Source organism: Mauremys mutica, chromosome 7 (genome assembly GCF_020497125.1).
Source record: "Mauremys mutica isolate MM-2020 ecotype Southern chromosome 7, ASM2049712v1, whole genome shotgun sequence".
NCBI classification, from domain to species: Eukaryota; Metazoa; Chordata; order Testudines; family Geoemydidae; genus Mauremys; species Mauremys mutica.
The window spans coordinates 117,030,271-117,054,229 of NC_059078.1; the positions used below are offsets into that span (position 1 = coordinate 117,030,271).

At 44.1% G+C, this 23,959-nt stretch overlaps 1 protein-coding gene across 1 annotated transcript in view; it reads right to left on the reverse strand.

Annotated features, from left to right (window-relative positions):
- Positions 1-23,959, reverse strand: part of TRUB1 (TruB pseudouridine synthase family member 1) — a 44,686-nt gene that overhangs the window by 19,222 nt on the left and 1,505 nt on the right. Inside the window, exons 2-3 of the mRNA XM_045025747.1 lie at positions 21,492-21,587; positions 14,355-14,410 (exon numbers count right to left, since the gene is read on the reverse strand). Coding sequence (XP_044881682.1) covers positions 14,355-14,410; positions 21,492-21,587 — 152 coding nt within the window. The remainder of the gene's footprint in view (positions 1-14,354; positions 14,411-21,491; positions 21,588-23,959) is intronic.

A 23,959-nucleotide genomic window follows, 5' to 3' on the forward strand; every position in this document is an offset into this window, starting at 1 on the left:
GACCGAACGGGAGGTACTGGATCTGATCACTGTATGGGGAGACGAATCCGTGCTTTCAGAACTCAGTTCCAAAAGACGAAATGCCAAAATATTAGAAAAAAATCTCCAAGGGCATGAAGGACAGAGGCTATAACAGGGACCCGCAGCAGTGCCATGTGAAACTTAAGGAGCTCAGGCAAGCCTATCAAAAAACCAAAGAGGCAAATGGCCGCTCCGGGTCAGACCCCAGACGTGCCACTTCTATCATGAGCTGCATGCAATTCTAGGGGGTGCCCCTACAACTACCCCACCCCTGTACTTGGACTCCTGCAAGGGAGTCTCACGTAACAGGGATGAGGATTTTTGGGACGAAGATGATGAGGAGGAGGTTGAAAACAGCGCATAGCAGACAAGCGGAGAAACCATTCTCCCTGACAGCCAGGTACTGTTTATCACCCTGGAGCCCATTACCCTCCCAACCTGGGCTCCCGGACTTTGAAGGCGGAGAAGGCCCCTCTGATGAGTGTACCTTTGTAAATATAATACATGGTTTAAAAGCAAGTGTGTTTAATGATTAATTTGCCCTGAAGACTTGGGAGGTATTCGCGGCTAGTAAAGCTACTGGAATGCAATCAAGCAACATCCCTTCTTTATCTCTCTGTGTTATCCATCATTCATGGTCACCTGGTTGAAATAGGGGAATTTTATTAAGGGGACATTCAGAGGCGGCCGTTCCTGCTGGGCTGTGTGCCTGTGGCTGAAAAGAAATCATCCCCACTGCTAGCCATGCGATGGGGCGGGAGGGGTGAAGCAATCATCCCAGAGAATTGGGGGGGGGGGGGGTTAGTTGGGTTTGTGCTGCACGTTAACCTGAAAAACTTAGCCCCTCCTTTTAAATGGCCAACCCATTTTAAATGGTCAACCCAACTCTACCCTTTTTTCCTCCCGCAGCTGCAAATGTTTCAACGCTACCACTATTATCTCCATCCCAGAGGCTAGCACAGTTAAGAAGATGAAAAAATACGCACTCGCGCTGAAATGTTCTCTGAGCTCATGCAGTCCTCCTGCTCTGAAAGAGCCCAGCAGAACGTGTGGAGGCGAACAATGTCAGAGTCCAGGAAAGCAAAAAATGAACGCGAGGACAGGAGGGACACACAAGATGAGAGGTGGCGGGATCAAGAGGAGAGGTGGCGGGAGCATGATGAGAGGAGGTGGAAGGCAATGCTGAGGCTATTGGAGGATCAAACTGATATGCGCTGGTGTATGGTTGAAGTGCAGGAAAAGCAGCAGGAGTACAGACCGCCGCTGCCGCCTCTGTGTAACCACCTGTCCTCCTCCCCAAGTCCCATAGCCTCCTCACCCCGACACCCAAGAACACTGGGGGGGAACGCCTCCGGGCACCCAATCACTCCACCCCAGAGGACTGCCGAAGCAACAGAAGGCTGGCATTCAATAAGTTTTGAAGTGCAGTGTGGCCTTGTCCTTCCCTCCTCCGCCACCCCATCCAGTGCTTCCCTCCTCCCCCGCTCCTCCCTGGCTACCTTGGCAGTTATGCCCCTATTTCTGTGACTAATAAATAAAGGATGAATGAATTTGAAACAACAATGACTTTATTGCCTCTGCAAGCGGTGACTGAAGTGGGGAGGGGAGGGCGGCTGGCTTACAGGGAAGTAGAGTGAACCAAGGGGGTGGGTTTTCATCAAGGAGAAACGAACAGAACTTTCACACCATAGTCTGTCCAGTCATGAAACTGTTTTTCAAAGCTTCTCTGATGCACAGCGTGCCCTGCTGTGCTCTTCTAACCACCCTGGTGTCGGGCTGCGTGTAATCAGCAGCCAGGCGATTTGCCTCAACCTCTCACCCCGCCATAAACGTCTCTCCCTTACTCTCACAGATATTGTGGAGCACACAGCAAGCAGTAATAACAGTGGGAATACTGGTTTCACTGAGGTTTAACCAAGTCAGTAAACTGTGCCAGTGCGCTTTCACATGTCCAATTACACATTCTACCACCGTTCTGCACTTGCTCGGCCTATAGTTGAACAGCTCCTGACTACTGTCCAGGGTGCCTGTATATGGCTTCATGAGCCATGGCATTAAGGGGTAGGCTAGGTCCCCAAGGATAACTATAGGCATTTCAACATCCCCAATGGTTATTTTCTGGTCTAGAAATTAAGTCCCTTGCTCCAGCCATTCAGACAGACCAGAGTTCCTGAAATGCAAGCGTCATGTACCTTTCCCAGCCATCCCACGTTGATGTTGGTGAAACATCCCTTGTGATCCACCAGTGCTTGCAGCACCATTGAAACGTACCCCTTTCGGTTTATGTACTGGCTGGCTTGGTGCTCCGGTCCCAAGATAGGGATATGCGTTTCATCTATCGCCTCACCACAGTTAGGGAATCCCATTGCAGCAAAGCCATCCACTACGACCTGCCCTTGATAGCAGCAGCTCAGTGATTGCATTGGCTACTTGGATCACAGCAGCCCCCACAGTAGATTTGCCCACTCCAAATTGATTCCTGACTGACCGGTAGCTGTCTGGCGTTGCAAGTTTCCAGAGGGCTATCGCCACTCACTTGTGAACTGTGAGGGCTGCTCTCATCTTGGTATTCTTGCGCTTCAGGGCAGGGGAAAGCAAGTCACAAAGTTCCCTGAAAGTGCCCTTACGCATGTGAAAGTTTTGCAGCCACTGGGAATCATCCCAGACCTGCAACACTACGTGGTCCGACCAGTCTGTGCTTGTTTCCCAGGCCCAGAACCAGCATTCCATGGCATGAACCTGCCCCATTACCACCATGATGTCCAAATTGCCAGGGCCCGTGCTTCAAGAGAAGTCTGTGTCCATGTCCTCATCATTCTCGTCACTGCACTGCCGTTGCCTCCTCACCTGCTTTTGCAGGTTCTGGTGCTGCATATACACTGCAGGATAATGCGCGAGGTGTTTACAGTGCTCATAGACACTGAGCGGGCTCCATGCTTGCCGTGGTATGGCATCTGCAGGAGAGCAGAGTGGCGGCGGACGCCTGACGATGGTTTGCAGCCCTATTGTACTGTCTGCCGCCAGCAGCACCTAGTACACAACAGCAGCGGCCGAGCTGAGCGGGCTGCACGCTTGCCGTGGTATGGCGTCTGCGTGGAAAAAATACAAACGATTGTCTGCCGTTGCTCTCACGGAGGGAGGGGCGACTGATGACATGTACCCAAAACCACCCGCGATAATGTTTTTGCCCCATCAGGCAGTGGAAGCTCAACCCAGAATTCCAATGGGTGGCGGAGACTGTGGGATAGCTACCCACAGTGCAACATTCCGAAAGTCGACGTTTGCCTCGGTACCGTTAGCCTCGGTCCCACTTAATGTGCTTAGTGGGGAGACACACAATCGACTGTATAAAATCGCTTCCTAAAAAATCGACTTCTACAAATTCAACTTAAGTTCGTAGCGTAGACATACCCTTAGTAGCCATATACAACACATTTCCTTTTCACAATATAGGGCAGCTTTGCTTAGGCGCAATTCAAGGGACGAGACCATTAGCTTCAAATATAACGTAATTGTCAAATGAAATGGCCTATATTTGCCAGCAGCATTTCACTATTACTCTGTGTTTTCACTTAAACTGTACAATACATTATGACAGCAACATTTACTGTGTGGTTACCATTTAAATGGCTGTTGCAGAATGCCTGGTATACAAGAAGATACTACATATTGGTATCTATGGTTATCTACTGTCACTGACATGTTAAGACATACACATACTCCAGGCATACTCCTCTATAACGTGTGCTATGGATGTCAGCATGCAGATCTAATTTACATGCTCAATGTTCAGATACCCTGGTGATGAGTGCTATAGAAAAACACTGGATTGAAACTGATATTTTATTATGTAATAATTAATAAATTAATAATAATAAAACAGACTCCCTTAGCTTCCACGCTGTCCTTCATCTGGTTCCGGTTCCTATTCCTGCCCCAACCTTACTGGAGCCTTGTTCTAGACACCTCAACCCTTGTCCATGCCCTTCTCTTTTATCCAGCCCTGCAGCCACCTCCTGACTGCCAGGCCCTAGGACGGACTCCAACCCTGCTTCGACGTTTGGCCTGCATCTGGACTCTCACTACGATACCGATTTGGTTTGTCTATGGACTCTGACCTCAGTTCTGACCCATGGCCTGTCCCTAGAACCAAGTTTTACCACTGCCCTCGGCCACGTCCTGATCCTACATCCGGCGTTGACCACCACCCCAACCACCAGGCCTGACTGCCTGGAATCAGAGCCTGTCAGAGTCAGGGTTGGCATTTCCTGACATCTGCACGCTTCACTGGGCAGGCATAACATTCTCTGAACACTCCTTTTGTACCGAACACCCCTTTGCATTTCCACAGTGCCGTCCATCAAAGGGTCTCAAGGCACTTTTAAAGCAACGAATTCAGCTTCACAATATCCCTGTTTAGTAGGCCAGTATTAGCTCTATTATTCAAGGGAGGAGGCAGGAACACTAAGACTCATACTTCAAAAGTTGCCACTGATTTGAGGTGCCCATCTTGAGACAGTTAGCATCCACAACATATATATGAATGAAAACAATCAGGCCTTGTATGTCACAGTGGGTACACAAAAATCGAAGCACTCAAAATCAACTTTTGAAAAATCTGGGTTTAGGTGATTTTCTCAAGGTTGCCTGTGACTAGAACCCAGTTCTCTTGATTTCAGTCTCTTGTCCTAACAAGGCTATTCTTCTGCCCCGGCCACTTCCATTTACAAGAACTATGCTTGTTCTGTGTTTGTATAGCACCTACTGTATGGGTCCTGGTCCCTAACTACGGCTCCTAAGCATTACAGTACAACAAATAATAGCAGCAAACTCCACCATCTATTTATATATTCTTTGAAGCAGTATTTCCTGTTACTGATAAATTTACCTGCTATTAATTTCATCAGTGAATCCTTGCCCTCCACTGTGGAACAGTGTAAAAGAGAAGGACCAATCATTTCTTACTGTACCCTCCATAATCTTCAATTGTTCCGTTAAAAAAAAAAAAAAGAAAGGAAACATTTGTCAAGGTCTAAAATAAGTACTGTGGGCATGTATCATTTTTCCAGTGTGTATGTTATATTCTTGGAAGTAGGTCGCAAATATTTGCTCAATTCACTCTTCACAGCAACAGGAGCATCTGCTTTTTACACAGCCTCACAGCTCTTTCTGTTCATCATTTCAATGACGAGACTCTGTTCTTCTTGTAAAATTCTTTAACAGATGAAGAGTCAGATCATCTCTCTTTCAACGGAGCAAGAAAACAGGAGAAGATACAGTGCAAACAGAGTGTATGGGACAGGGAGTATTTGTTTGTTTTATTGACTCTTAAATTTAGGGAGGAGGTGGTTCTTCCCACCCAAGATTAGAAGCTTCCCAGGGAAACTGACCCTTATTTCAGCGTGTTTCATAGTGCTAACAGCACAACAGTCAAGGGATTCTTTTTCACGTTTTACCTTTTTTCCCCCCAAGTGCATGCTTTTAATTATTAACCCTCACCAATGATGAAAGGCCAAAAACAGATACCTTTACTCATGACGAATAGCATTTTAGTCCTATTAAAATCGAGAGGACTACTGAGGAGCATTTGTGGAGTAAGGTGCTAGTCAATGTAAGGGTATCAAAAAATTCTAGTCCTAAAGAAAAAATTCCCCTCCCCACCCCAAAGAGCCAGTCATATCCTCATATGTGTATATTTATAGGCAAAATAATGGCAATAATAGGAAAGACAAGTGAAAAATTTATCTCCCCAATCAATGAAGCAGCACATCACCCAGTAAAGCATGTCTAGACCTTTTAGTACCACAGAAGATCTACTTTGCAGGACCATTTGAACATACTCCTGGAAACTTCCATAACTAATTAATATTTGTTTACAATAATTACTTCCACACTGTAGGTGTTTAATTCATTTAGGACAGTACTACGTTGACTATGCAACAATAAAACCTTTTCAGACAAATTTATAATCACACAATCATGAAAGAGGGTGAAGTTCTGACTCCAGTGGAGTCAATGGGAGTTTTACCAATGACTTCAACAGGGACAGGATTTCACTCCGGGTATGTCTACATTGCAATTAGATACCCGTGGTTGGGTCTCTAACTCGGGCTTGAGGGACTGTTTAATTGCAGAGTAAATGTTCAGGCTCGGGCTGTGGCCTGGACGCTACGACCCTGACAGGTGAGAGGGTCCCAGAGCTTAAGCTGCAAGATGAGCCTGAACATCTAAACTGCAATTAAACAGCCCGAGTCGGCTGGCACGGGCCAGTCGCGGGTGTCTAACTGCAGTGTAGACATACCCTCACAATGTTTTGCTTAGGCTGTATTGCACTGTGTATTATTTTACTAGAACAGACCGCTGGCTAGATAAAATACAAGGTAAGCAATAAAGATGTGTGGCACATAAAGATTCCTCTGAAAAGAAAGTCAGTTATTCAGTTTCTTACATTTGAAAAAATTCACCGCACAAATGCACTAGGATGTTTTTGCAATAAAATTTAACAGATAAAAGGAAACAGAAAAAAAAAAGCATAATTACCTCCATGGAATTCATTGCCACAAGATGGTGGCCAAGTATTTTGGAGACAAAAAAGAAGACTTAGATATCCATATGCATAATTATTATATCCACAATTATATTAGATAGTATACAAAAACTAAGGGATCTAAATTCTCACGCTTCAGGGCATAAGACAACCCGTTGTAAATTACTGGTTAGGAAATAATGTTCCCTATGAGACATTTATTTCATTATAGGCTCTTGCATCTTTCTCTACAACATCTGGGACTAACCACTGCAGAAATGATTCTGGACTAGATGGACCATGGATCCAATCAGCCACTTCCTAGAATGATGCTACAATAAACTTACAGGTCAGTAAGAAGTTCTCATACAACAAAGCAAGTTGGTCCAGTTTCCCCGGAAGAATCCTTAAGAAGCAAGCTCCGTATTTATGAGACAAAACATGGTGAAGCTGCACTTTAAAAAAAGACTGGATAATTGAAATGGTTTCTGTGCCCCATTCAGGATCCTCAGGAGTTCAGTTTTCCAACTATAAAAAAATCCACACTGTTCCACATCAGGCCACTAATTCAGCATCTTCGTTCTCCCCTTGATCCCTTTTTGTCTTTAGTCTTTGAGGTGATTTGGAGTTTGGGTTTTATATTATCCAGATGACATTTTGATAGTGAGCCCCTCTGGAGAGGCTGCAACCTTTGAGATCAAATGCTCAATTCACCTACTCTCCACTCGAGCATTTGCAATCAATGCAGGGAAGTCAATTCTAATTCTCCACAAGTCACTGGAGCTCCTGGGGCTTCAGATAAAAAAAGAACAACTAGAGATTCTACCTTCCAGAAAAGAAAAGCAGGTTTTCAACCTGTCAGTATTTGAGGATTCAGAGCATAGAATGCTCATGATGGCCCAACTTCTGGTCTCGTTTACCTTGATATGACCCCGGGGAAGACTCAGGGGTCACCCTGGTGCATGTGACCCTGCTGAAGAGAATGTGAGTGAAGCCAGAGTTGTGCTCTTTACAATGCAATTAACTAAATATGAGTGAACATGCTACCTGGGTGTCTGAAGTTTTGATTATCTTGTTTTATCCCACTTCAGTAAAGGCTTTCTGTGCTAGAGACATCCCTCCCCCACACTCTCCCCTGCACTGGGAATTATTAGAATAATACAATATCTCATTGCCAGCTGCTTAGGCTGCCAAGCCTCCTACCTCCCTGATGAGCCCACAACTTCTTTCTGCATAGCTACATTATTACAGCACATCTTAGTGGGGAAGAGATTTTTCCAAAGCAATGAACTTTCCGCTGTTAGCAAGAGCTCTCTAAATTATCTGCCCACAAACATCATCTCCACATTGTCTCAGTCTTAGGAATAGAGTTACTCTGATCACCAACTACCCCAAGTCTTTCAGAGGAAGCATAGAATGCCAGTCTTTGAGCCATAAGAGTAGCCATTCACATGCTGTAATTTATTCCACAATTTTGCTGGAACATTTGAAATAAAAAAAAACCAAAACGGACACATCTATTTCTGGAAAAATATTAAGAAACTTGATAAGAAACTTGGAGCTTTGAGAAACTTGGCTGGACATTTCTATTTCTTTTGAGTTAGTCCTTAAGGAGGTCACACACTTAATTGCAGAACTGATAAAGCATGATAATCCTTACAGAGGCTGTATGAATTACAGATCAGGGAATCATGTTGATGGCAGCCAAATCAGCTTAAGTTTGATAGGACGTTTGGAAAAATTCTGACATTCATATTTTTGGCAGAGCTGCCATACAGAGTTCACAGCAACAACGTAAGTTTTGGGCCATTAGTGTAATTATGCTGCCAGTGTTGATAGACTGGATCTAATGTCTCTAGAAGCTAGTTTTAACGTAATTAAAATGAAAATCCCCAGCAGAAACGCATATTGAATATAGTGGAATCGAAGATAAAAAGGAGCAAATCAGAGCAAAAGTAACAATTATTTCACCAAACACATAATGTTTGATGAAGTAAGAGACACTCCAATCCTAGTAGACGGCACAACACCTAAAAGGCAGAAATTTTTTCAACAACTTTAGAATAAAGAATAGTCATGGCTAACTACTATTAGTCCTGAGACCACTGTAGCCACCTAGTTAATTCTACGAGTCTATCTACAGAGATTTGCAAACTGGTTTAGCCCTCACTTAAAAATAATTTTAACTTGTGTCAATAAATTACCAAATTAAACTAACCCAATTAGATTTAGGAGCATCTACACTAAAGGATTTGTACTAGTTTAGCTAGAACTATTTAAAGCTGATTTAGCTAATATGACAAAGCTTTTCTGTAATGGATAAGGTATTAAAAAGGGGATGTCAGACTATAAACAGTTAAAGTCTCAAGTAACAGGGACTCAACCTCAAGAACTATAGTAAATTACATGAGTACTATCGGCCTAATCCAAAGCCCGCCAAGGTCAATGGAGAGACCCCAATTAGAGTCAGAGGTTAAGGCCAGAAGGACCACCAGATCACCTAGACCAGTGGTGGGCAAACTATGGCCCGGGGGCCACATCCAGCCCTCCAGATGTTTTAATCCGGCCCTCGAGCTCCCGCCAGGAAGTGGGGTCCAGGGCTTACCCCGCTCTGGTGCTCCAGCCAGGGAGCGGGGTCGCGGTCTTGCCTCACTCTGCATGGCTCCCAGAAGCAGTGGCATGTCCCTCCTCCGGCTCCTACGCGTAGAGGCAGCCAGGGCTCAACATGCTGCCCCCACCCCAAGTGCTGCCCCCGCAGCTCCCATTGGCTGGGAACCGCAAACAATGGGAGCTGCAGGGGCGGCACCTGCGGACAGGGTAGCGTGCAGAGCCGCCTGGCCGCATCTCTGCATAGGAGCCAGAGGGGGGGGGCATGCCGCTGTTTCTGGGAGTTGCTTGAGGTAAGCACTGCCCAGAGCCTGCCCCCCTGAACCCCTTCCATGCCCCAAACCCCTGATCCCCAACCCCTCATTGCCAGCCAGAGCCCTCCCGCCCTCCAACCCCCAATTTCGTGAGCATTCATGACCCGCCATACAATTTCCATACCCAGATGCGGTCCTCGCGCTAAAAAGTTTGCCCACCCTGACCTAGTCCGACCTCCTGTATATCAGAAGCCACTAACACAACCCAGCACCTTCACACTAAACCCAACAACCAAAACCAGGCCAAATTAGTAAAAACCGCAGGAGACTAGATGGTTACATGCCACAGTGAGAGAATAAGAGGGAGTGAGATGTACCAACACCAAGGCCCCTGCAAGGTCAGGGAAATGACTGAGAGATATAATTGGATGATCTTTGCAAGTGACTCAGACACTGCAGTGGAAGGCGAAAGCCCCCAAGGTCACTGCCAATCTGACCTGGGGGAAAACCCCTGAGCTTGTGAGCAAGAACCAGCCAGCCAAGCACCTGAGAGAGAGACTGCTTGGTACTACCTCAGAGCCCTAGCCCATCCTTTCCAATAGCTCATCTCCGGCTGTGGCCTTCTATGATGCATCAGAGGAAGGAGACCTAAAAAAATCCAGAATACACTGGGAAGAGGGAGTAACAGAATCCATTCCTGACCCCCTCCTGGTGGCCAGGTGAAGCCTGAGCTTTTAGGAACATATGACAAACTGGAAGTAAACCCCAGCGCTGCTGTCCCCTGCTAGCACAAGCAACCCCACCACACAATCGCACTCATAAATTTGCCCAGCTCTAAAGAGAGAGAGGTTCTTTGCCCCCACAACTGTTATTGGGAGCCTGTTCCAGAACCTCACTCCTCTGACAGTGAGAAACCTTCTTTCAATTTCCAGCCTGGCCAGTTTGTTCTTGTGGCAACATTGTCCTTTATCTTAAATAGCTCTTCCTCCCCTTTGGTTTTTATCCCCCCTGATGTACGTATAGAGAGCAATCATATCCTCTCCCTGCCTTCTTTCTGCTAGGCTAAACAAGCCAAGCTCTTTCCATATCTTCTCATAAGATAGGCCCTCCACTCCCCTCATCATCCTTGTAGTTCTTCTTTACATCTGTTCCACTTTGTATTCATCTTTCTTGAACATGGGAGACTAGAATTGTGCACAGTATTCTAGATGGGGTCTTACCAGTGCCTTCTGCAATGGCATTAATACTCCTCTCTCTCTCTACTGGAAATGACTCACTTGATAGAGCCTAGGATCACATTTGCCTTTTTCACAGCCACATCACATTGGTGCCTCCATCATCTTGTGATCAACCCATGCACCCAGGTCTCGCTCTTCCCCCGTCATGTCCAACCGATGAGCCCCCAGCTTGCAGCAGAAATTCTTATTGTTAGATCCTTAGACCTTGCACTTGGTACTGTTGTACATCCCATTTCTGTCACTCCAGTCTTCAAGGTCATCCAGATCATTAGCACACAACTACTTTTTGTGACAAGGTCATTAACAAAAATAGTGAATAAGATTGATTCCAAGACCAATACTTAAGGAACTCCACTAGTAACCTCCTTCAAGTCCAACAGTTAACCTTTCAACAAACCCCACTGCCTTCTTTCCTTTAGCCAATTCTTTATCCACCTTATAGTGCTTGTACTAATCCCATAGTCTCTAATTTACGTAATAATATCCCATGTAGTACTGTACCAAATGCTTTATTAAGTCCATGTATGTTAGATCTATTGTATTCCCCTTAGTGAAAAAAATTAATTAATTTCCAAAGAAAGAAATCAGGTTAGTCTGGCATGACCTACCTTTGGAAAGCCATGTTGAATTATATCCCCTTTACTGTTTCTCTCCATGAATTTAATTATCCTTTCCTTCACAATCTGTTCTAAGGCAGAGGTTCTCAAACGTCATTGCACTGTCACCCCCTTCTGACATCTAAGTTACTACATGACCCTGGGAAGGGGTGGAGCCTGAGCCCCACCACCCTGGGGAGGGGAGAGGGAACCACAGCCCAAGCCCCACCGCCCCAGGTGTGGTGGAGAGGGGGCCACATCCTGACCCCTACCGCCCCAGCGGGGCTGGAGCTAGGGCTTCAGCTTCAGCCCTGGGTCCCAGCAAGTCTAATGCTGGCTCTGGCAACCCCATTAAAATCAGGTCATGACCCACAGCTTGAGAACCACCTTTCTTAGGCACACTACTGAGGGCAGACTAACAGGTCTTCAATTGCCAAGATCACTATTTTCCCCCTTTCTTAAATATAGTTACAATGTTAGCTATACTCCAGTCATATGGCACTAGCCCCAAATGGACAGATTTATTAAAAATCCTTGCTCCTAGGCTAGCAATCTCATGTTCCAGTTCTTTCAGTATTCTGTGATGGAAATTATCTGGTCCCCCCTGATTTGACCACATTAAGATCTTCACATTTTTCTCCCACCTCAGATGTGGTCATTTCCATACACTCATTTCCATCTGCCATCCTGCCTTCATACCCATATTCCATATTATCATCCTTACTGAAATCCAAGGCAAAACATTAATTTAGTTTTTGGGCCATATCTCTTCAACCTCCTTCCCATCCACACCAAACAGTGCCCAACATCATCCTTTCTTCTTCTTTTTTTTAAATAACACTATAAATCCCAAGCCTCTTCCACATTTAAGTCTTTGAGTGCTTCAATCCAGTTAATGTCTTCAACAAATTCCCTTAATTTCCCAAAGTCTTCCCTTTTGAAACCAAAATCCATAGCTGATTGCTTGGTTTTGATTATCCTTCCATTTCATTTAAACTAAATGAATAAACTCATGATCACTTGAGCCAAAGTTATTTCCTATGACTAGCTCTTCTATGACGTCCTCATTACTTACCAAAATCAAATCTAAAACTGCATCGCAATTAACTGCAAGGGACTTCGAATCAGGCCTATTGCCACAACTGATTTTCTGTCTTTTATTTCTTCTTAAACCTGGGTGGCTATCAGTCAGGCGCTAGTTCAAATCATCATCACCACAGCATCTATAAATAGTTTATTGGCATGGATCAGATGTGAAAAAAAGGAAGAAAAATAGTCAGCATGAAATGCATTAGAGGAACTGTCAATTGACTTGAAAAAGTCAATTATTTTTAAGTCATTATTGACTTTCCTAAAGTAACAAAATCTGGAGAGCACTTGACTGCGGAATTGATTTCTTCATCTCCTATTCCTGCCCATTTTCTCATTTTAAAAGTATTCTCTAAAACAACAGGACTTTACATTTTCAGCTTTCAAGATAGTGTGCAAAATCTCTAACACCCAGGACTGGAACCAACCCTGCTGGATTAACTGGAGTAGGTCCATGTATCCACTTACCCAACATCTACCTCCCAGAAATGTAAACACACAAGCCAAGCTTTTGATGCGACTAGCCAGAAAGTACAAGTAGAGGTGAGTCAAGCTCCCATCTGTTAACTATGCAGAATGAGAGCTCTCCAAATCCACTTCTTGTCACTTGTGCTTTGCATACTAATGTCTCAATCCTGCAAATACTTATGCACAGAATTTATTCATGTGAGTAGCCCAATTGATGATAAAGCAATTCCTCACAAGACTAATGCTACTTAGGTAGGTAAATGTTTGCAGGATCAGTCCTTAAGCTGGTAATACATGATGCTTTTCTCTTTTGTGTGATTGTACACCCTGTTGGTTAACTTTACTAACTCTATTACTACATATATTATGATAGCTCCCAAAATCCCCATTCAGGACTGGAGTCCCACCATGCTGAATGCTGTACAAACCCAGGAAAGAGAGAGACCATCTGTGCTCTGAAGGGTTTATAATCTAAATGGGTGTATGTTCCCCTGATCAAAGAGTCCTTAAAATCAGAGTCTAGGAGCACATAATGTCCCAAGTGCACAGTGTGTTTTGAATAAGAAAACATTAATAGAAGGTTGTTTATTAGCCTTGCAGGTCTGTTTGACAGCCACTCTTAGAACCATCTATGCACTGTATGTCATGCTGCCTTCGATGCATGGAACTCCCCAATGGAATTAAACCAGAACACCAGTACCCGCTCCTCCTCCAATTCCTTCCTCTTGACCAACTTTTGCTGTGATATCTACAAGGAAGTCAACCAACTAATGATCTGGTTATACATCCATGGGAAACTGCTGTTCATTTGTTTTTTTTAAATCTAAGAAGATTTGGAAACATCAGGAACCACATATATAAGTTTGTGTGATTACACAGATTACTTTTGTCACCTTTATCCTCCCTTCTTAATTTTGGTCACACTTGCTTGTAACATTTTGTGTCAAATGTTTTGGGGCTGGGTCTATGCACAATGGAGCCCTCATCCCCGCTTGCATCTAGCCATTATAGCAATGCTACTACTAAAGATTTTTTTTTTTAAATCGAAGGGTTTCATCTTGGCCTGCGTTGTGCAGGAGGTCAGACTAGACGATCATAATGGTCTATGAGTCTTTTAAGACTGCATGGAATTTTTTTAAAAAGCAGATGTGAAGAACAGATGTAATTTCATAACAGCTTGTGATGGAAGAATCATAGTATTACTCTTATATCTACTTGAAGGAAAGGATAGGGAGGATGGGATTTTAAAGTTTTGATTTAATAATAGAAAAATATTTATAGGCTATCATTCATTATTGTGTTTCTACATCTTATATTATTTAAAATCTACAAGGAACTGAACATTGAAAAAACCTTCCTACTCTCTGGGACATCATCAGAGAGACAAGGGTTTCCGACAGACAGTTTAGTATGCTTGTAATAGCAACACTTTGGGTCCTTGCAGAAACGAAGCCATTCTGAGCCCTTGCTTAATGTTGGGTGTTTTAGTTGCCTGTATCACGATTCACCTTGACAATGAAAAAAATATTAAGACTAATAACTTAGTGTGCCATACCTTGGAACCTGCCAAAATACTGCTCAGCATTTTAGTTCCTTTTCCAATACCGACCACTGCAAAGACAGAAAGAGAAATATTACAGCATTCTAATCTCCCTCTCCTCACTGTCATACATCACGCTAGTCAGAAATAACACATTTCCTGCACTGCTTGCATATAAATGGCCTCAATTATCATGATCAGCTGAATGAGTCTTTTAAGAGGAGGATACCAAAAGATAAAGATATTGCCTAAGAGAAAATACCTCTGATGTTCTATCTACTGGGGCTGAGGAAAGGACAAGAAGCAGAAGACAGATAAGCTTTGCCTATTGTTAAAATGCTTTAATTCTACCCTGTGATTGGATTTATTTTGCTGTACTTTCAGTCATCAGTAAAGAAAGACATAGCACAAACTATGGCTCTCAGTCTGGCCTGATAAAGTCTTTGGCAAGGTTCATTATTAGTGAGCCAAAGCCATCGCTGTAACTAATGGACCATTTAAAGGTTATTAGCGGCCTCTAGTAACGCAGCTAAGGTAGCCGCAAATACCATAATGGAATTAGTTTGGCACTGATAGGACCAGGGCAAGAAAGTAAAATAATCATGAAGTCCCCAAGTCTCTTGCTAGGATCATTTATAAATCAAACAGGCAGGCTCATGTGTTTGTGTGGCCCACTGGTTTTTTTCAATTTTAAACTACATTTTGACATGTCAAAGCGATTAACAATCAAAGTAAATGGGTAGAAAAATCTCTTTACTGTGTTAGGATTCACATTAAAACTTCCTACAGTAACGTGTTTTTCTTTACTAACTTTTTCCATTGGTTTTCTGCACAGTGTTCAGCAGTAGTAGATACAACAGGAAGAGGAAAACAAGAAAACCAGGTACATTATAACCACGCATTTGTAAAACTGTCATCGCCATACAAAGAGTATACGGTAGGATTCTCCAGTACTACTTTGTGTAGGGGATATACCTCAATATTGATGCAAAATAGTTATTAATAAATTATTGTAATTCTCTTTTATATTGTTAATTAGTATAATCTTGCCTTTACTCAGTTTTAGGACATACAATTATTTCCACACACAATACTTGAAGAATATGATAGCTCATGGGCTTAAGTTTTTAATTGCTAATTAATTAAATCAAATGCTAAGGGAATCCATAGGAAATCTTTGCTTTCCATCAACCAGTAACAGGCACCAAAAGTGTCAAAGAGGAGGACACCTCCTTAGCCATAAAACCAAATATATTACCTCCAAATGTGTTTATACATGCTCTGGAATGCAGGTTTACAACTTCTGTTTTGCTTTAACGGTCTATATATTCTTTTACATACATCTTTCAAAATAGCATAAAAGTGTTAGTCTATACAAGGGACAAATCACAATAACTATTTGATAGAAGTTAATTACAAGCTGTAAATGTAGAAACCATTTGGTCAAAAGACAAGCAAACAACAAGAGTGTCTCGTTAAAGAACAGGAGACTGGTTTGGTATAGACATGATCTTTATCTCAAGAAAATAAAACTTTTTAAAATACTTGTGTTTTAGAAAGAGATCTAGTTGTGTATTCGGGATATTCCAAAGGGGGGGGTGATGTTTAGGATACATTATCAGAGCTAAAAACTAAATAATAAAAGAGGCCCTCTTTATCCCTCCCCCTTGTAAAGGGAAAAAAAACCAAAGACTTCTAGAATTATCTTTATTGAAACTGATTTATTTTACAATTGCTCTAAAGTCTTCAAATGGTAAGAAAAACATTTATGGTTGGACAGCGTTTAATGGATGATAGTTATGTCTAACTCTGTGTTTCCTCTTCAAGGTGAAAACCTCAGTTGTCCCTTGAATGCTTTGAAATGTGTATTTGCAAATGTAATAACTGCCTCAATACCACTATTATGTGAACAGTGGATGTTTTATGTAAAAAATGGAATCAAATGACCTTGCTATAACAGATTGCTAATATAAGAAGCCATCCGAGTATAAAATCATTCATATTAATTGGAAACTTAATTAGTTACCTAGCAATGGTTAACCAACTCCTTACCAAACTCAGGAAGGCAAGAAAAACCTCTCTATAGATTAGTAAGAAATAAGACAATCTGCATAACTATTTAAGTTGAAAGACTTTATTTGAGGGCTTGGCTACACTTACAAATTTGCAGCGCTGCAGCAGGGTGTGAAAACACACCCTCTGCAGCGCTGCAAATTGCGGCGCTACAAAGCGCCAGTGTAGTCAAAGCCCCAGCGCTGGGAGCCGCGCTCCCAGCGCTGTCCGTTATTCCCCACAGGGAGGTGAAGTACGGACAGCGCTGGGAGAGTTTTCTCCCAGCGCTGGCGCTTTGACTACACTTAGCGCTTCAAAGCGCTGCCGCGGCAGCGCTTTGAAATGCAAGTGTAGCCAAAGCCTAAGAATCATTTCAGTTTAAAATGACTTCTAAGAGTTTAAACACTTTTATATGCAACATAGGAGTGTTTGGACTCATTTGAAATAAAATTTCAACTTCTATTAAACCTTGATGGAACTAAAGGGATATCTCAGAAAACTGACTGAATAAAGGAAAAAGTTAAAGCTCTAACTTAAAGATGTTCTGAGAGTTTCCCCAACACAAAGACAAAAGCAATTTAGCCAGCTGAAGAATTATTTTGCTTGTCTTTAAATCATAGTGCCCCCTCAGGTATGGCAAGAACCCCATGTAGCTGAAATAATGGGACTCACATCCCTGAACTGGCATTAAGATTGGACCTACCATTTCCCTGTCTCACTAAACTATATGATTTTTAGCAATTTTGTGATAACTACCTCTGAGCCCATCTTCCCTGCCAGCTTGGGACTCCAGAACCCTGCCTTGTTGTGGCAGACACGCAAGTCTGCTGCAACACAGACCCAGGGTCTGAACCACAACCCCAAAGCTGAAGACTTTAACCAAAACAGCTCAGCAGGTTTCCTATCTCCAGCACCCAGACACCCAGCTCCCAATGGGATCCAGACCCCAAATAAATCCGTTTTACTCTGTATAAAGCTTATGCCGGGTAAACTCATAAATTGTCTGCCCTCTCTAACACTGATAGAGAGAGATGCACAGCTGTTTGCTCCCCCAGATATTAATCATTTACTCTGGGTTAATTAATAAACAAAAAAGTGATTTTATTAAGTAGGATCTAAGTGGTTTCAAGTAATAACAGACAGAACAAAGTAAGTTACTAAGCAAAATAAAACAAAACACGCAAGTCTAAGCCTCATACATTAAGAAACTGAATACAGGTAAATCTCACCCTCAGAGATGTTCCAATAAGCTTCTTTCAGAGACTAGACTCCTTCCTAGTCTGAGCCCAGTCCTTTCCCCGGTACAATCCTTGTTAGTTCCAGATCAGGTGACAACTAGGGGATTTTCATAACTGGCAACCCTCCTTGTTCTGCTCCACCCCCTTTTATAGCTTTGGCCCAAGGCAGGACTCTTTTGTCTCTCTGGGTTCCCACCCCTCCTTCTAAATGGAAAAGCACCAGGTTTAATATGGATTCCAGTATCAGGTGACATGGTCACATGTCACTATAAGACCTCATTCTTCATTACCCACAGGCTGGCCGCCACATCCACAAGGCGGCTTGCAGGTAAATAAACCGCCTACAACCAATTGTCCTAGTCAATGGGAGCCATCAAGATTCTAAACCACCACTAATGGTCCACACTTCGCATAATTACAATAGGACCCCAGAGTTATATTTTATTTTCCTAGTTTCAGATACAAGAATGATACATTCATTCAAATAGGATGAACACACTCAGTAGATTATAAGCTTTGTAATGACAACTTACAAGAGACATTTTGCATAAAGTATTCCAGTTACATTACATTTACACTCAAGCATATTTCCATAAACATATGGAGTGGAACATCACAACATTTACACTGCAATAACAAACCCGCAGCATCGAGTCGCAGAGCCTGGGTCAGCTGACTCGGGTTTGTGGGGCTCAGGCTGCGGGACTAAAAATAGCAGTGTAGATCTTCGAGTTTGGACTGGAGCTTGAGCTCCAAGACCCAACCCCCTCACTGGGTCTTCAGCCCAATCCCTAATGACTACCCTGCAATTGTATAACCCCGCAGCATGAGCCCCACAGGCCCAGATCAGCTATCGCCATTCTGCAGGTCTTTTATTGCCAATATAGATATACCTTCAGAGCAAGTGAACAGGGACACAACCACTTAGAGTATTTAGAACCAGACTGGACAAAACACTGTTAGCATGTACCATAGAGAACCATCCTGTAGTGGCTGGGAGACCGACTCAATGACTCGATAGCTCTTTTCCACGTCCATTTGTTTTAACACCATAATTCATGGGATACAACAACATACTATGGATACATCTATGCTGCAAAGAAAAAAAAACCACATAGCTATGCGTCTCAGAACCTGGGTCAACTGACTTGGGCTTGCACTATGGAGTTAAAAATAGTAGTGTAAACGTGCTCAGATCCACCTCCTTCTCGGTTTCAGAGCCTGGGCTCTAGCATGAGCCCAGACTTCTACACTACTATTTTTAGCCCCACAGTGTGAGCCCTTGGCACCTGAGTGAGTGGACCCAGGCTTTAAGACTTGGTACCAAGGGTTTTTTATTGCAATGTAAACATGCCCTAGGAAGTCGTTAACTTCTAGGTCACTGATTCAAATACAGCTTAGGTAATAGTGATTGAAAGTGGTCATAATCTGATTGTCAATGATCTATACCAAATGAAACATTGGTTGCAGAATGTATGCGAGGTTCAGAAGAGAGGCTTAAGCTCACACAAACATGCAGACTGAACTGCTCTCACCCCTAAAGCGGAGTCACTACAGGTCAGAGTAGAAGCACACTGGCCGAGTAGCAGGGGGTTGGGGGGAAGCTTTTAGGGCTGCTACTGACACTTTGAACCTATTTCATGGCTAACTAGTGAACATCAGCCACTACCCAAGTGGGTGTCTCTTATCTCAGAAGACTTCCATGCACCAACCATTCCCCAGCCTGCACTCAATTCTGAGAGGATAAATGGTGACTTCTGCCTTGTCAAGAAGGTGATTGAAACTGATTTTCATATCAAAGTGCTTGTATAATTTTCTGCTTTCTCTTACCTTCCATCATGCAACCATCACACTTCACATAACTACAGTCTGTTCAACTCCTATTCTGGGGCAGACCTCCAACCACTGAGGGAGACGATCAGAAATGTTTGGTCTAAAGTTTTCCAAAGGTTTTACATTAGAGCCAGGCTGCTCCTTAATAAAAACCCCAAACTGAACTGTATTAGGCCTTGCTCAAGCATTGTCTAGTGCAGGGGTCAGCAACCTTTCAGAAGTGGTGTGCCGAGTCTTCATTTATTCACTCTAATTTAAGGTTTCGCATGCCAGCAATACATTTTAATGTTTGTAGAAGGTCTCTTTCTATAATATATAACTAAACTATTGTTGTATGTAAAGTAAATAAGGTTTTTAAAATGTTTAAGAAGCTTCATTTAAAATTAAATTAAAATGCAGAGCCCCCCAGACCGGTGGCCAGGACCCGGGCAGTGTCAGTGCCGCTGAAAATCAGCTCATATGCCGCCTTCGGCACTCGTGCCATAGGTTGCCTATCCCTGGTCTAGTGATCTCTCAAATGCTCGAATGTCAGTGGAGAGAGTGCTTTCACCTAGCTGTTACAAACAGGCAGAAAGGTCTTATATCAAGCAGAGAGAAAGAAACAGAGTACAGATCTTGAAATTTGAGGCCACAGATGAACAGATCAAGAGAAGAGGTTTAGTAGCCTCAAAGACTTCTTGTGATGTTGCTTTGTAGGTGGAAGAAAGCTTCCCCCACCACCACCAATACACTGGAGACAACAGAGACCAGCTAACTGAACTGTTAGGAAAAATAACAAAGAAAAAAGTATTTTTCTTTTATTTCTTCCCTTCCCCCAACTATTTCTTCTCACATCTTTAGAAATTTTAAAGCATTCACTCCTATCCACCTACCAATTCTGTCCTTTTCTATTTGGCCTGCATTGATTTTTCTCTGTCACTAGAAGAACACATCCTTTGCCCTTGTGAAGCATCGATCGGAAACATATTAAGGTGATGCACTTTTCTGTCTTTACCAGACGTACACCGAGCTTGAATACATTCTGTCGTGCCACAGATGCAAGCTCTGGAGCCCACTGGCTGCCAGAAGACAGTAGGAGAAACAATTAAAAAACCTCAATGATTTTTTTTGTGTTTTGTTTTCTGGATCAATGCTGATGACTTCCCACAACAAGAAATAATGTGCTCAATGGGAACATCTGTGCAAGAGAAAGAACCTTCCGCTTCAGAACCAGACACAATGTTCTTCATCAAATGGCAACTGAGTAAACAGGAAATTGGAACAAGCAAAGCTAAAGTTTACTTCTAGTCTATGGGAGTTACATTTTACAATGCACGCAGGCCACAGAGAGACAATTACCAACATATTGGCAGCCATTAGGAACAGACTCTGTCTCCCTGAAGCACAGTTCTACTTTGAGAAGTGACTATGTCAAAACTCAGTGGATCTGTTCCCTATGTATATTCACAGTCACACCTGTTGAATTTAATTACAAAACAGAATTTTTACTGTTTTTATTCCTTTTAGCCCTGCAGAGCACCACAGTTAAGATTATGGAAGCTGCAGATTCTGTTCTATGTTATTCCTCAACAAAATTATTGATGACGATGTGCAAGTTGGGAATCATGCATCTTGACACTCAGACCCAAGGCTGAGTTTACACAGCTGGCAATTATCATTCCAATACCAGTAAATTGAACACACTTGATATAGAAATATAGAATATATAGAGATAGTAAGCGTAGAAACCTCATTGATGCCTTGTTATTAGATAGGAAGTGAAAAATAACCTATCCAGAAATATTGTGTTGCTGCACTCCATAGCTGAACTGAATCCTACACATCTCTAGTTTCTAAAGCACTTTGGGATCTTTCGAGATAAAGACACAGAAATATAAAGCATTATTATAACAACAAACACTACAGAAAATTACAGCAGCTACAAAACACCAGCTTAGCCAAACAAAAGTAACTGTTTCTCAGGCTATTAAAAGTACAATTCATTAAATAAAAACAACAAAGATATTGCAGATATTCATATTTTAATTACCCAGAACTCCTGCAGCTGCACTATCTAGAGTCCCACCATGTCCAATCTTCAAAATCTGTTTTTTCCTTTTTCTTGCACACTTTTGTATACCAGCTTCTGCAAAAATAAATTGACAAAATGCATTACAGAACCACCTCAGAACATGGCAACATGCAATATATTAAAAAAGCCAAAACATTCAATGGAAATAATTTTTCTCCATGCTCTGATTAAATCATGAATTATATACATATATACACACAATTAGCTATCAGCTAATTATAAATAATCTTGTGCACCATTATACACAAAAGTGTTAAAGGCATATACAAGAAACACCAGAGTGGACAGGTTACCTGATTTGTTTCATTAATGAAACATGTAACACTATCACCATCTGAACACACTCACAGAAAGCATCACTGAGCCTTCTTGCTTTATTTGATTGCACATAATGGGCCGCATACCACTCAGCTCCATTAATGGCTTCAATAGGGATGTCTATATGTAACTGAGTGGAATTTGCTCTTCGTTGCCCATCTGCTGTTATGGCATATAATAAATAGTCTCATATGGGGATATGTGACTGGCCTGTTACAATCCCATCTAGGAATTCCACAGCCTTGATCACTCCCTGAAAAAGAAACATTCAGCAGACTCTCTGGACCATTATAAACTTGAAAGCAAGTCAACTGAATATACACATGCCCCCAAGTCCCCTTTCCAATCTTCTATAGCTTTATAACAACTTTCCTATTACAGTTGAACCCTGTTATGTCGCCGGCCTAGGGGTTTGCCAAAAAGCGTCGAGATAACCGATGATCGAGATAAACCCCTATCCACCCCCCCACCCCTGAACTCCCCTGCCCTCTCTCCAACACCCCCTCCCTGCCCCCTTACCGCGGTGCCTGCACGTGGCTGGATCCGGCAAAGCGGGACGGGGAAGTGGGGCCGGGCGGCCGTGGACGGGGACCCGGAGCCAGGCAGCCAAAGAAGCGGGACCCGGTAAGCGGGCCGGGAGGCAGGCGAAGCCGGACCGGGTAAGCGGGGCCGGGCGGCAGGCGAAGCGGGGACAGGGGAAGCGGGGCCGGGCGGGCGGCAGGCGAAGCGGGGACCGGCGAAGCGGGGCCGGGCGGGCGGCGAAGCGGGGACCGGCGAAGCGGGGCCGGGCGGGCGGCGAAGCGGGGACCGGGTAAGCGGGGCCGGGCGGGCGGCAGGCGAAGCGGGGACCGGGTATGCGGGGCCGGGCGGGCGGGTGGAGCGGGGACCGGGGAAGCGGGGCCGGGCGGGTGGGCGGGCGGCGAAGCGGGGACCGGGGAAGCGGGGCCGGGCGGGCGGGCGGGCGGCGAAGCGGGGACCGGCGAAGCGGGGCCGGGCGGGCGGGTACGCGGGGAACCGCGGGGCTGGGGAGCGGGCGGCCGGGGACGTGGGGAGCCGGGCGGCCAGGGACGCGGGGAGCCGGGCGTCTGGGGAACAGCGCGGCTGGGGAGCCGGGGAGCGGGCAGCTGGGGACACGGTGGGTCGGGGACGCGGGGAGCCGGGCGGCTGGGGAACCGCGCGGCTGGGGAACCGGGGCTAGGGCAGGAGTCGCGTGGCCGGGGAGGGATGCGGCAGGAGCCGGGCAGGGCCGCCGCCGGAGTTACAGTCGAACCCATTTATCTCGACCTCGGTTAGTGGCAAATTCGGCGCTCTTCTGTGCTCGAGATATTAGGGTTCGGCGAGATTAAAGAATCGACATAACCAATGAGAAACCGATAAGACAAAGAGGGAGTTTGGCGGTTCCACTTCTAAAACGTCGACTTAATAGGATTGGCAAGTTAACCGAGGTCGAGATAAATGGGTTCGACTGTATTTCAAATGTTTTTCTCTCTCTTCAGTTACAGTGAGAGTCCCATACAAACAACAGGAAGAACTTTGAAACTAGCTGTCAACAAAGTGCTACAACTGAAATTATGCTACACAGACATTAATCCAGCACTGGGACTCTCATGGGCAGGCCCCTGTGCCTGCATGGAGCCCCACTCAATAGGTGTCTACTGCAGTTTTCCATGCAGGATTGGGGCCTTATACTGCAGGAGGCTCTATAATCTCCAATCAGGATCAGGGCTTCATCATGCTATGTGCTGTATACAAGATAACATGGTCCTTGCCCCTTAAGGAAGTTACAATCTTAAACCCCAACCCTGCAATTCACTATGGAGAGGCAGAGTAAGGAATGGCATGGAGCCCACCTGAAGTCAGTGGGGATTGGTTCTATAGTGTTCCAACCCTGTTATTCACAAGCCTTAAATTCTGTTCCACTCAGACAGACTCATGGGCCTCTGAGTGGGACTAAAATTATTTCAGTGAGACTTGATGGACGCATAAGAATCCACCACCATGGACCATACTGCAAGAGCAGGACCCACTGGAGTAAACAATCTGAAAAACTAAGGAGAAAATATATTTTTTCTATCAGAGGGGTAGCCGTGTTAGTCTGGATCTGTAAA